The sequence below is a fragment of the Nicotiana tabacum genome, chromosome 16 (genome assembly GCF_000715075.1).
Source record: "Nicotiana tabacum cultivar K326 chromosome 16, ASM71507v2, whole genome shotgun sequence".
In the NCBI taxonomy this organism is placed as follows: Eukaryota; Viridiplantae; Streptophyta; class Magnoliopsida; order Solanales; family Solanaceae; genus Nicotiana; species Nicotiana tabacum.
Window position 1 is genome coordinate 36,062,886 of NC_134095.1, and position 12,632 is coordinate 36,075,517.

Sequence of the window (12,632 nt, forward strand, 5' to 3'; positions counted from 1 at the left end):
AACTTATATTTCTCCCTCTCCAGTCTCACGGACAAACATCCACGTTATTGGTGTAAATGGAATATTTGTAAAAGAAGAGTAGAAGACAATTTGTGCACCTACGCGTTCTATCTTTTTTGCAGAAAAGGTTCTGCCTTTAAATATCTTATTTTGTGTAATCTAATCAGCAAAGATAACTTTGTTTAAACTTTAAGCATTGAAACTGCAAATTATTCCTCCTACCGCAGCCAGTTATTCCTCCTAATTCTAAGCGTATCTACTGATCTTATTCCTATCCTAACAACCTCGCCGTTTTCTGGTCTAGGGTATTCAACCAAACTAGTTAATCTCCATAGCAAATAGAGAGTTGATCATGTCACCCATGTCATGTTTAGCTAAAAAGTTGAGTACCTAAAAATAGAAAAGAAAAAAAAAGGACCCGACTTCTTGATCCCAACAGATGATGCTCTAGAACAACTTGTCGCTTTCATGTTTAGCTAGAAATGAGAACAGAGAAAAGCCTAATATACTTGAAAATTGTTCATCCTTTTTCTCCTTCTACCTTATTTTGCAGATTCGTTTGCCTCCGTACTTGTGCTTTTAATTTCTATCGGGCATTGGGATACATAAGGTTTCAGCTGCAAAAGAAAAAGAAAAGAAAGGAATTCATCAGTTGCAAGGTTGTAAAAAACTTTACAAAAACAGGGAATAAGTGATGATCCAAGGATTCTTACTCAGGGAATGAGTAAACAAAAAGATCACAAGTTTCATAAACATATTCTACGATCTAGTGAACATAATGCAGTTCTGTAAATTCATTGATAATTTCAAGAGAAGCTGAGACGGGGATCACTATATTGGAAAAGAGTGAAAGGTGAACACCCATCAATATTGAACGTTAATAGGATTAGGAAAGCAGCAGCAACACAGAATACAAGAAAGTACAATCTGACTAATGAAAATTAAGCTCATTTTGGGGCATGCTTGAAAAGTCCACGCCCTAATCCATGGGCTAGGAAAGTGCTAGGTCTAACCTACCTCAAGCACTACCTGTTTCAAGATATTAAAAGGCTTTGAAATGATTAATATAATGGAATAACCCAAAGAATGTTTTCATTTTAGATAAATGTTTTCATTTTAGATAACTTTTTGCCAAAAAGAAAGTGAATGAATGTAAAGACAAATCAAAAGCAAGTGGTGGTCTAAGCAAGTGCTGGGCCCAAACAGAAAGCATAAGCAACAACGTATTTCCTATAAGGGACTGAAAGTTAAATAGTATTTCTTTTGATGAATCAGAAGGAGTTCATTAATAATACACCAAGATAGTGTTATCTTCACGAAAAGCGACTTGTAAAAGCTCAAGAACCTGGCAACTTCCAGCTGACCAACACATTATCGCTATCTACTCTCTAAGGCTATTACCTCATCTAGGATACGTCATAGAAAAAGAGCAAAGGCAGCAAACAGTGAAGTAAGAAATCTATTATTTTGATAAGCAGATTTCCAGATAGACCACAATCTAGTTCCAAATGTTATATAGTTTTTTAATCATCTCATGGACAGGAAAGAAGTTGCCAATGAGTGATTTTGGTTACTCTATGAACAACAGAAATTATAAATAGTTCTTAGACATGACTGATCTAATATATGCTGGCCTGTATTACTTCACAAAGCCCTCATGTGAGGAAACAAGGTAATTACTTCTCCAAAACAACAAAAATAATAAAAGAGAAAGGAAAACAAGATGAGTAATGAAGAGAATAACTACATACAGGTCCGCTAGGAGCATAACAGAAAGGATTGTCACGCATAGATATCCTAGGGAAGACTCCGAGTTTAAAAGTTATAAAATATGCCAAAGGCAAATTGACAGCATTTTTATCTCGTTATCATACACAAACAAGCTGCAACGAAATGGATATCCTCTAAAAGGTCGTCGCCAGAAGAAATGTGTTTATTAACTAGACCTACCCCTATCCGTGGGACGAACTTATTAGAAAGACTTAATTAACTTAGGGATCGTTTGGTATGAGGGATAAGGGATAATTAATCCCGGGATTAAATTTGAGATGAGTTTATCTCATGTTTGGTTGAAAAAAAATTGTGGTATAACTAATCCCGAGATTAGTTATCTCGGGATTGTAGTATTTTTTTTATCCCTATGGGAAGGTGGGATAACTAATTCCGGGATAATTAATCTTGGGATAACTTTTTTCCCAATCAAACGACCCTTTAGGGACTAATAAGTTAACTCCTACTTTTCATACCAATTTTCAACTGACTTGAATGCTATTAGTATCATATTGCATTCCAACATATTTTTTTTGAGAATAAAATAAATCAATTATTAAGAGAGACAGTTACTAATTAACTAACTTATCAAAATTAATTATTATGATAGAATAAGAATGGGATACACACTTTTAGCTAGTTTACTGCAAACACCAATAATGTATGCAACAACTTCAAAAAATTAACAGGCATACATATGCTTGCACCAGTATATTTACTAAATTCAAAAATTCTTGATTTTAATAAAAAATGAATCCCTCATGAAGCGCAAAAATTTACTGCGTATAAGAAACACATACTTACAAAAATCTACATAGATAACCATTAGAAATAGTTGTAAAGATTGCAGTGCCTGTATTGTCATTATATATATATATATATATATATATATATATATATATATATATATATATATATATATATATATATATCATATATATACACACACACACACACACTTTTTGATAAAATAAAAGTTTAAATTATATCTTCTTTTTTTGCATTGTAATTATATCATTATCACCCTTATTTAAAGTGTTATTTGCATTATGATAAACAGTATTTTTAAACTATAAGATATTATAAGTAGGTGGTCTGATATGCAATTACAGATTTAAGAAAGTACCGGAACAAAACATGATATTAATAGAACTCGGGACTTCTTAGGGAAGGGTTAGGGGGAATAGGACTCGTCGGACCCCAGAAATTTTAATAGGACTTGAAGTCCATTGTGAGGGAGACATGAGTTGGAAATAGCCCTATTCCTTTTGGTTCATGCATGGATGAGATTTGACTATACAATTGAGCAAGAACTGAATTGAAAGAAAAAAGGGGAAGAAAAGCTTATTGAAACCATCTCTCTTTCGTTTGGTAGAACCTTTGTTTAATAAAAAACCACTTAAAAACAGATAATGAAATCAGAAAGCAAGATGTCCTTATAAAATACATATGGAAGAACATAAGAACATGGAAGCAACTGCAGTCAAATAACAGATTCTCTCCTTAAGCAAGGGTGGGGATGGGATGAGGAGGAAAATGGTTTGTTTCCTTTCCTTCTGTCTGCTTGATTCCCCTTGCTGAAGAAAGAGTCTTAGAATGGTAGAAACGATAAAGAGATCTAAAGGAATGCTATCAACTTGCTAAGTTTTAGCTGAGCTGCATAACTTAAAATGGGCTTAGACTGGAGGTGGAAACATGGTAAATGGGTGATGAAAGCACATGTCCCTCTTTTTACTTTTAGCAAATTATTTACAGCAAGCTTACTCTTGATGAATGTAAATGGAACAATGACTGGTTATACTTTCAAGTTTGATTGCTCTTCATCAAGCGGAAAGGCTAGAACAGGAGCAACCGAAAGGCACTTTGATCAGAGAAAACATTGATTGGACGATACTTCAATATTCACCAACTCCTCCAAACCATACTCACCTTTTCAAGCTGCATAACCTAAAACGGGCTAAGACTGGAGGTGGAAACATGGGTAAATGAGTGACGACAGCACATGGTCCTCTTTTTACTTTTAGCAATTTATTTTTGGTGACTGTAAATGGAACAATGAACAGTTACAAATTTAATTTTGATTGCTCTTCCTCAAGCGGAAAGGCTAGAAGGTGAGCAACAGAAGGCACATTGATCAGAGAAAATATTGATTGGTTAATACTTCAGTGAAAGTTAAGTACCTTGAAGTCAGTCAAATCTGGAACTACATAGTTAGGCAGCTTCTCTTGCATAACAACATAACCACCTGGAACAAGAAATAACGATATGCTATTAGGAATAAACTGAAATATCTGTGTGCTTCTATGTGACGAAAAATAACTAGAAATTGTCAGCTTCATAAAGTGCTGGAATATTTAGCTTTCGAGGTAAAAGAATTTAGCATTTCTACTTTTTGAAATGGAGACAAAAGTGGGCAGGGTAACAAGAACAAGAAATTTAATGGCCCTAGCTGAAACTCAATAACTTATCAGAATGCATCAGCTGCAACCATATAATTTTTTCACATCAACGAGACTGGATTTCCTGGTTATAACAGTAACCATATAATGTTTTCACATCAATAAGACTATTGTTTCTCGGCAGGAATTTAGCAAGAATTACAGAGACAAAATTGATATACTATTCTTCATTGAACCTAAGGTTAAACTATGATACTTGTGCCACTGGAATTTGTGATAAATCAAACAAAACTGCAGGTAATGTCTAAAACTTTTGTAACTAATCAAACAAAACAGCATGTCATGTCTAAATTTCTAACCGCAGTTTCATACATCTTTTGAGGTGACAAACGAAGTCAGAAGATTTTCTTCATATTTTCCATACTCTCTTTCTCTTCTGGTTTGATGGCTTCAGGCCAAACATCATATGACTCCTCAGATGTACCACTTAACATACTATTCAGAAATTGGAATAGGAGAAAATAGAAATGATACATAAATCATAGCATAGGTTAGACATCTGCATAAGCAATCACATAGATAAACCGGATCATAATCTTTCTCAAAAGTATGAGGTGTGAAGGACTGACTATCATTACGAGCTTAACCATAGACAAGAAAAATATTGATTTATATGTCATGACTGCATAAAGATTTCACTTCCGAGTAGAACAATGGTGGCAAATGGCGAGGGCAGTGTGCAGTTTTAGGCTTTAGCTTTTTACAAGCATCTAATGTACCACATATCTACAGGTAGTTGAGTACCAAATTTAGGAAAAATTCAAACATAGAAATTCTTATAAAGCTACAAAAAATCTGTTCCAACTAGGGAGAAAATAGAGAATTCAAACCTTTGCGAGTGTGAAAACCAGTAGGCTTGCAATTCTTTCCCTTGTAGTAGCCCCGAGGAACCCTTTTTGAAGTAAGAATATCGAGAGACGAAGTACGTTTTCTTCTGAAATTTCTCCCTAAACCTAATAGCAGTCCCAGCGGCATTGTCTTCTAATTTAAAATAAATAAATTGTGCCTAGAGTAAACAACATGCAAAGAGAAAAGGCTATTAGATATTAGCACAAGATCAAGATTAAATCTTTGAAGTCAGAACCAACTTTGTAGCATATTCTCACACTTGTCACTGAACCTTATTACATATCCTTTATACATTTTATATAAATTACAAATATACAAGTTTACAAAAGTCTAATTTGTTCTTTTATTTTATTCAAGTAGAATTGCTTTTGCAATTCAGTACTCTTCAAACAACACTGTGATATTGCCAACTAGGGAAATTGGCACAACCAGGCATCTCGACTATTCATAAGGGAAGATATTGCTATAATTTGCTCAATTAAAGGAAAAGGCTCTAAATGTATCCTACAGAGACAGAGAGACCGCATCTCTTGAAAGTTTTCCATGGTAAATTCCATACATTAAAAGAAAAATACTTAAACCTAAAAAGCCGGTGTAGAATTTCAAGCAAACTAAAATGAATCATGAAAAAAAGAACAGATATTGTTATGCTCCTTTACTGTTACACTCTGCTTCTACAACATTAAATATATCAATAATGACCACAGCATATAAATCAAAATTTAAGAGAGTAATTCACCAGTATCTGCTCAAGAGGATGTTTTCCCAGTGGGAAGAAACAAGCGAGACTGCAACTCCAACTAGTAGGGGGGCGCGTTCGGTACTTTAGTGCGGTATTTATGAATTACGGTTCGGTACTTCGATATTCGGTATATCAATTGTGCATACCAAATACCGTACCAAAGTAGTTCGGTACGGTTCGATATTTTCTTGTTTGGTTCGGTACGATTCGGTACGGTTTCGGATCATTCCATGTAAATGTCAAGACTACAAACTTATTCCAAAAAGTTGATCAATAATTATTTCCAGTAACATCACTGGCTGCATTACGAGCCTAAAACAAATATTACAATGGAAAGAAGAATTTGAAGGTGGGATCTGAAATTGAATTCAAAAGGCTTCCTTCTAATTTGATTGCCAATTCCAGTTTAATCACTGACATGTATCAATACATACCAGTTAAAAAGTAACTTAACTCAGAAATGTGATTATAGCTCGCATGAATGAAGATCAGCAATGAAGAATGGAGAAGTTATGAACCTGAATGAAGGTCAACAATGAGCAAACAAGCAATCGCCGAGGAGAGGAGTCGCCGTCCCCGAGGTCGTGAAGCTATTGTAGTCGTGAGTCGTAACTCGTGAATCCGCCGCAGCAACCAAGCAAAGTTGAAATTTTGGGTTTTTTGATACTGGCATAGGCGTAGCTTTTCCTTTTCTTGTCGGCCTCTAAGCGACTAAGCCTAAGGGTAAGGGATTACGGAATTAGGGGTTTTGGACTTTTGGGATGTGGGCTTAAGGTTAAGGTTATTGGGCTAAAAAATAAAAAAAAAAGTTGGGTATGGACTAAATATTTTGGTATTACCGAATACCATACCGAACTACCGAAATATCGTAATTTCTGTACCGAAATACCGATAAAACCGAAATATCAAATTAATTTGGTTTGATTTAGAATTCAATTTTTCGGATTTTATACCCACTCCTAACTCCAAGGGGTTGGAGAAGGCGTTATCGGTTCTTAAAAGTATGGGCTATTGAGAGAAAAAGCCCAAAATGGGGAATGTCACATGTTCGGGGCATTTGCAACTATACCCGTTTTTTGGGTCACATTTTAACCAATACCCGCTTTACAAAAAAAAATTGCAAGCATACCCACTTTTCGCGTAACTTCAGACATATGGGCCTGAAGTAGCAAAGGCAATCATGCAAACTTCAGCATTCTAGTAGACGGGCCTGAAGTGGCAAAAATTACTGAACCAATTGTTGGCTGAAGTTTTTATTTGTAATTGCTGAACTTAAGCATTCTAGTAGCTGAAGTTTTGTTCTTTATTTGCTGAACTTCAGCATGTTTTATCTGAAGTTTTGTTCTAGATTTGCTGAACTTCAGCATGTTTTAGCTGAAGCTTTGTTGTGTTTGTGATGAACTTCAGGGTTGAAGTTTGTTTTGTATTTGCTAAACTTCAACATTCTGGGAGCTGAAGTTTTTGTTTATATTTGCTGAACTTCAGTATTCTTAGAGCTGAAGTTCTAAAACAACAATGACAAGTTGCCATTAAGATCTGGTTGCTATAATGGAATTATCATTAAATTTGAAAAGCAATACTCCTATAAAACAAGACCATTAGTAAAAGTAATATTTTCACCTAATGCATAGGGAATCAAGTCGTGCTTTCATGTTTTAGTAGCAATTAAAATTAGAATTTCTGAATTGGACGGTCCATAAGGCTAGAACACATAACAATATCTCAATCTACAACATTCAGAAAACGAAGGAGGATGAGGAGAAAGAGGCCTGAAGTTGTTTAAACAATGAGTACAAGTTAAAACTTTTTTAAAAAGTAGGTATAGGTTAAATGGGGGCGACCAAATAGGGTGCCCGTGCAATTTTTTCCACATGTTCTGAGTGGATGAAAGAGAGCTATTGTAGTAGATAAGCCGGAGAGAACGTTATATTCTTGGGCCATTGATTTAGTAAAAATTTGAATTTCTCAATCGAAACGGAGCAGAGTGACGAAACAAAATCGAAATTGAATAAATCTCAACTTACCAACCTCTAGCTATTAAACATATACTTATCAAAACTAGCCAAGCACAAATAAAAACTGAAAATCCAAATAAATAAGGTTCTTTCTCTCCAAGAATCACACGCAAAGATCTTCTTTCATAATTTCCTCAAAACGACCGGCCGGATCGTTTCAATATGAACTCATAATTTTAAATATAACTAGTATCTATGAACGTGCGTTTCACGTTAATAATGGCACGTGATGATTTAAACATTTATTTATATGAAGGAACAATAAAATTTAATTAATGAGAGAAATTTTATGTATAATAATACAACAATCATCTAAATGCCGAAAAATATTATTACATTAGCATAATACATGAATTTAAAATAAAAGGACATCATCAAAACTTACACAAATGATCAATTTTGTCATGTCAGTTAGATAATTATGTATTACTTCCTCTGGTCCACTTTAAGTGTGATGGTATCTTGACGAGCACTTCTTTGTGGACAAATTTTTGTGTGTGTGTATGTTTTCTCCTAATGTGTTGGTTGCTCTGCCTTAACCAGAACTCTTGTTGTCGATTTATCCCTCTTGAAAGTGCAACATACAGTTGTTCGTGCAAGAAAAATATATTACGGTAAATATAGTCCAATATTTAGGATGTTTGTCCTTATGCTTTATTTATTATATTTGCAAAACATAAACATACTAAAAATTATTTTCGCACAAATTTAAAGGATATTCCTTAGTTTCTGAAGAAGAAAGTTGAATTCAGGGATAATAATATACTTAGAAGCACATTAACCAATATCATAATTTTTGCATGTATGATGTTATTGCCAAAACTTTTATATAGCATTTATGTGCTATTACATAAGCTATTCAGCGTATCCAAGTTTTTCAGTACATGACGAGCATATTTTTCTTCAAAATTAACCTATATACAATGGAAGATCAATTTTAACTTAGTCTATTATATATAAGGTGACACTAACATACGTAAGAAATAAAAAACTTGACAACAAACATGTATGGTAAAAGGCTATTTGGTATTAAAGTATTTAAGTATTCTTCTCGGTAGTAATTATAGGTATCTTTTTTGTTGAGTCAAAAACTGAAAAACATTTTGTTTTTACTATAAAAGTTTGCAATCAACCTTTTATTAATTTGATCAACATATTCATTTATGCAAGCTAAGATATCTTTTTAATTCTATCATGCGATTTGCACAAATTGCGTTTTAATCTAATGATAGAAATATTTCTCTTATTAAATGCACTACTATTACCATTTTTTTGATGAAGAATCCACTACTATTACCATTGGGATTGATAACCAAGTGTTCAGGAAGAACCAAATCATCTTTTATTGGATGCTCTTCTTCGTTTCCGACATGAAGCAAGAAGTGTGATGATTCGACCAGTCGTCTCATGAGTTACCGCTTTGTTTCCCCCGTTTCTGCTTCTTTATGCTTTGTTTATCCGTGTTATGTGGTATCTGGTTGATCGGATCGAATCCGGAATGATTTTGGTAAGGTTTGAGACACTTAGTCTCTTTTAAGGAAACTCAAGTTGAAAAGGTCAATCGGATGTTGACTTATGTGTTAGAGGTCTCGAATGTGAGTCTGAGGGTTCGGTTAGCTTCGGGAGGTGATTTGTGACTTGGGAGCGTGATCGGAATGAGTTTTGGAGGTTCGGAGTAGATTTAGGCTTGAATTGGCGAAGTTGATATTTTGGCAATTTTCGGTTGGTAGGCGAGGTTTTGATATAGGGGTCGGAATGGAATTCCAAGAGTTGCAGTAGTTCTGTTCTGTCATTTGGGATATGTGTGCAAATTTTCTGGTCATTCGGACGTGGTTTGGTTGGGTTTTTGATCAAATGTGGAATTCGGAAGATTTTAGAAAGTTTGGCTTGAATCCGATATGTTTTGGATGATTTGATGTTGTTTGAGGTGTTTTGATGATTGGAACAAGTTTGAATAAGGTATTAGGTTATGTTTGTTCTTTTGGTTGAGGTCCGGGGGGCCTCGGGGTGATTTCGGATGGTTAACGGAAAGGTTTGAGACTTGTGAAGTTACAAAATCTCAGCTGCTTCTAGTATTTCCGCACCTGCGGATTGGGGACCGCAGGTGCGACGCCGCACGTGCAGAAGAGGAGCCACAGAAGCGGATTATGGAGGAATTGTCAGGAATCGCAGATGCGGTAGAGTGACCGTACATGTGAAGGCGCGGGTGCGAAGAGTTGACCGCAGATGCGGATTGGGCCTTTTAAGTCAAGAACCGCAGAAGCGGATGATTGAACGCAAATGCGATACCGCAGAAGCGGGTATTGGGCCGCAGATGCGAAAATATCTGGGCAGAAAGTATAAATTGTGGCCCTCGTGAATTTTGAGCTATTTCACCATTTTTATCTCGGCTTTGGAGCTTTTTGGATGATTTGAGAGAGGGATTTCAAGGAAACTTCATTGAGGTAAGGGATTGGGACCTAAAACTCGTTCCTATGCTATTATTTCATGGATTAGAGCTGGAAATTATGGAAATTAAAGGTTAAAATTGGGGAAACTATGGCTTGGAAACTTAGGCCTTTAATTGTGGATTTGAAGGACCATTTGGGGTCAGATTTCTGAACTTTTGATATGTATGAACTCGTGGGGAGATAAGAATCTATTGATGTAAAAATTATTGAATTTCGAGACGTGGGCCCGGGGGTCGGGTTTTGGTAATTTCAGGATTTGTGCCATTTATTGATTGTTTTCGCTTGGGCTTCGTTTCCTTAGCCTATTTTGACGTCCTCATTCTGATTTTGGATAGATTCGACACGAGTAGAGGCCGATTCAAGGGGCAAAGCCATCGCGAACTAGAGATCTGACCGGTTCGAGGTGAGTAATGATTGTAAATAATATTCTGAGGGTTTGAAACCCCGGATTGCACATCGTAGTGCTATATTAAGGTGACGCACACGCTTGGTGACGAGCGTGGGGTCGTACACTATTGGGGATTGTGACTTGGTCCATCCCGATTGATGATTTTACCGCGTATTTGACTGAAATCTATTTGCTATCATCATTATTTGGGCTGAATGTCGTATTTGGGCTTCGTGCCAACTATTTGAACCCTTCGGAGATTTTTATTGATATTTGCTCACTGCTTTGACTTTATACTTGAACTTAGTCATGTTATTTTCCACTGTATTCGTACTCAGCCATTTTTGCTTAGTTTTAATATTTAAATGTATTTTAAAAGATGCTTGGGCTAAGAAACACTATCTTACTATTCCCCGAGTGGCTTGTGAGGATTTTTGACTGAGTAAGGCCGAGAGCCTATGTTGTGAGGAAACACCGATATTGATTTGAGGCCGAGGGCCTGAGATATGTACGCCACGAGGTGGCTTGATTGATATGAGGCCGAGAGCCTAGTGTTGATGCCACGAGATGGCTTGTTATTGCGCTTGGGTCGTAAGGGGCTCCTCCAGGAGTCTGCACACCCCTAGTGAGTGCGGGTACCCATTGTGATGTGAGATTGAGCCCGAGGGGCTGGTATTGTTCTGAGATGTTGTCCGAGGGGCGGTTTTGTTGATACAGTGCCCGAGGGGCGAACCTTTACGTGTTTATTTTTCCTTAATTACCGGTCAATTATATGCTTACTTGTTGAAACAGGGTTTTACTTATCTTTTAACTGGTTTTGCTGTTTTTAAATGGTTTTGCTACTTCATTATAGAATGCCTTGTGCCTTATGTATTTTCTTGCTTTCAGTCTTTATTTACATTTGTTACTCACTAAGTTGGAGTACTCATTTTACTCCCTACACCCTGCGTGCAGATTCAGGTGTAGTTGGTCCCGCTCCCGAGTGTTGATCATTCCTAGCTTCAAGTGGATCCGAGGAGTCTTTAGGTAGCTGTTGGCATTTGCAGCCCGGAGCTCCTCCCTATCTCTTTTCCTTTATGTCCTTAGTTCAGTACTAAACTCTGTAGTTGCGTTAGAGTATTCAGTGTTGTTAGATGCTCGTGACTTGTGACACCTCGGTTAGGGTTGTGTTGGGTTGTACTTCCATATTTTATTGATATTACCTGCTACTTGGTATTATTAAATCATGTTTTGGACTGTTTTCTTATTGTTTAACTGTTTAACGTCGAATTGGGAATAGTTGGATGACCTTGTCTTCACGAGAGGCGCCATCACAACCGGGTCTGGGTCTAGGGTCGTAACAAGTTTGTATCAGAGCCTAGGTTACATAGGTCTCACGAGTCATGAGCATGTTTAGTAGAGTCTCGCGGATTGGTACAGAGACGTCTGTATTTATCCTCGAGAGGCTGCAAAACCTTTAGAAAAAACTTCATATTCTTAAAATTCTTGTCATGAGAACTTGTTGATCTGAGAACTAAACTTCTGTTATTCTATTCTCTCACAGATGGTGAGGACACGCGCTACCGTTCAGGATGGACGACCACTAGTACCACCAGCTGTGGCCACCAGAGGCCGAGGGCACGGTCGTGGTCGTGGTAGAGGCAGAGTAGCTAGGGCAACACCTGCGGATCCACCAGCTGCCTGGTTCAGGATCAGGTCCCAGTTATGGACGCTCCAGCAGCACCAGCTTAGGCACCAGCTATGCCCATTGTGATTTCGGGTTTTCAGGAGGCCTTGGTTCAGATCTTATCAGTTTGCACTGGCCTAGCTCAGGCAATTTCAGCCACTATGCCGCAGCTACTTCTCAAGATGGGGGAGGCAATTAGACTCCCTCCACTCGCACACCTGAGCAGGTCGTGCAAGGACTTCAGACGCCGGGGGCGCATCTAGCCCAGCCGGTTGCAGCTGCTCAGGACTATG

At 36.9% G+C, this 12,632-nt stretch overlaps 1 protein-coding gene across 1 annotated transcript; it reads right to left on the reverse strand.

Moving 5' to 3' along the window:
• Positions 1-308: 308 nt before the first annotated feature.
• Positions 309-6,539, reverse strand: LOC107792763 (uncharacterized). The gene is made up of 4 exons (XM_016614992.2): positions 6,339-6,539; positions 5,060-5,235; positions 3,951-4,015; positions 309-617 (listed from the first exon to the last, which is right to left on the reverse strand). Exons 2-4 carry the CDS (start codon positions 5,202-5,204, stop codon positions 543-545), a joined length of 285 nt encoding a protein of 94 aa, XP_016470478.1. The 5' UTR covers positions 5,205-5,235; positions 6,339-6,539; the 3' UTR covers positions 309-542.
• Positions 6,540-12,632: the final 6,093 nt, after the last annotated feature.

Excerpts from the sequence above, each read along its gene's own strand:
- LOC107792763 (XM_016614992.2), bottom strand. The coding sequence starts at position 5,204 with ATGCCGCTGGGACTGCTATTAGGTTTAGGGAGAAATTTCAGAAGAAAA. Across the intron at positions 4,016-5,059 it reads TGGTTTTCACACTCGCAAAG|GTGGTTATGTTGTTATGCAA; the intron begins GTTTGAATTCTC and ends TTCTTGTTCCAG. Across the intron at positions 618-3,950 it reads CAGATTTGACTGACTTCAAG|CTGAAACCTTATGTATCCCA; the intron begins GTACTTAACTTT and ends TTTCTTTTGCAG.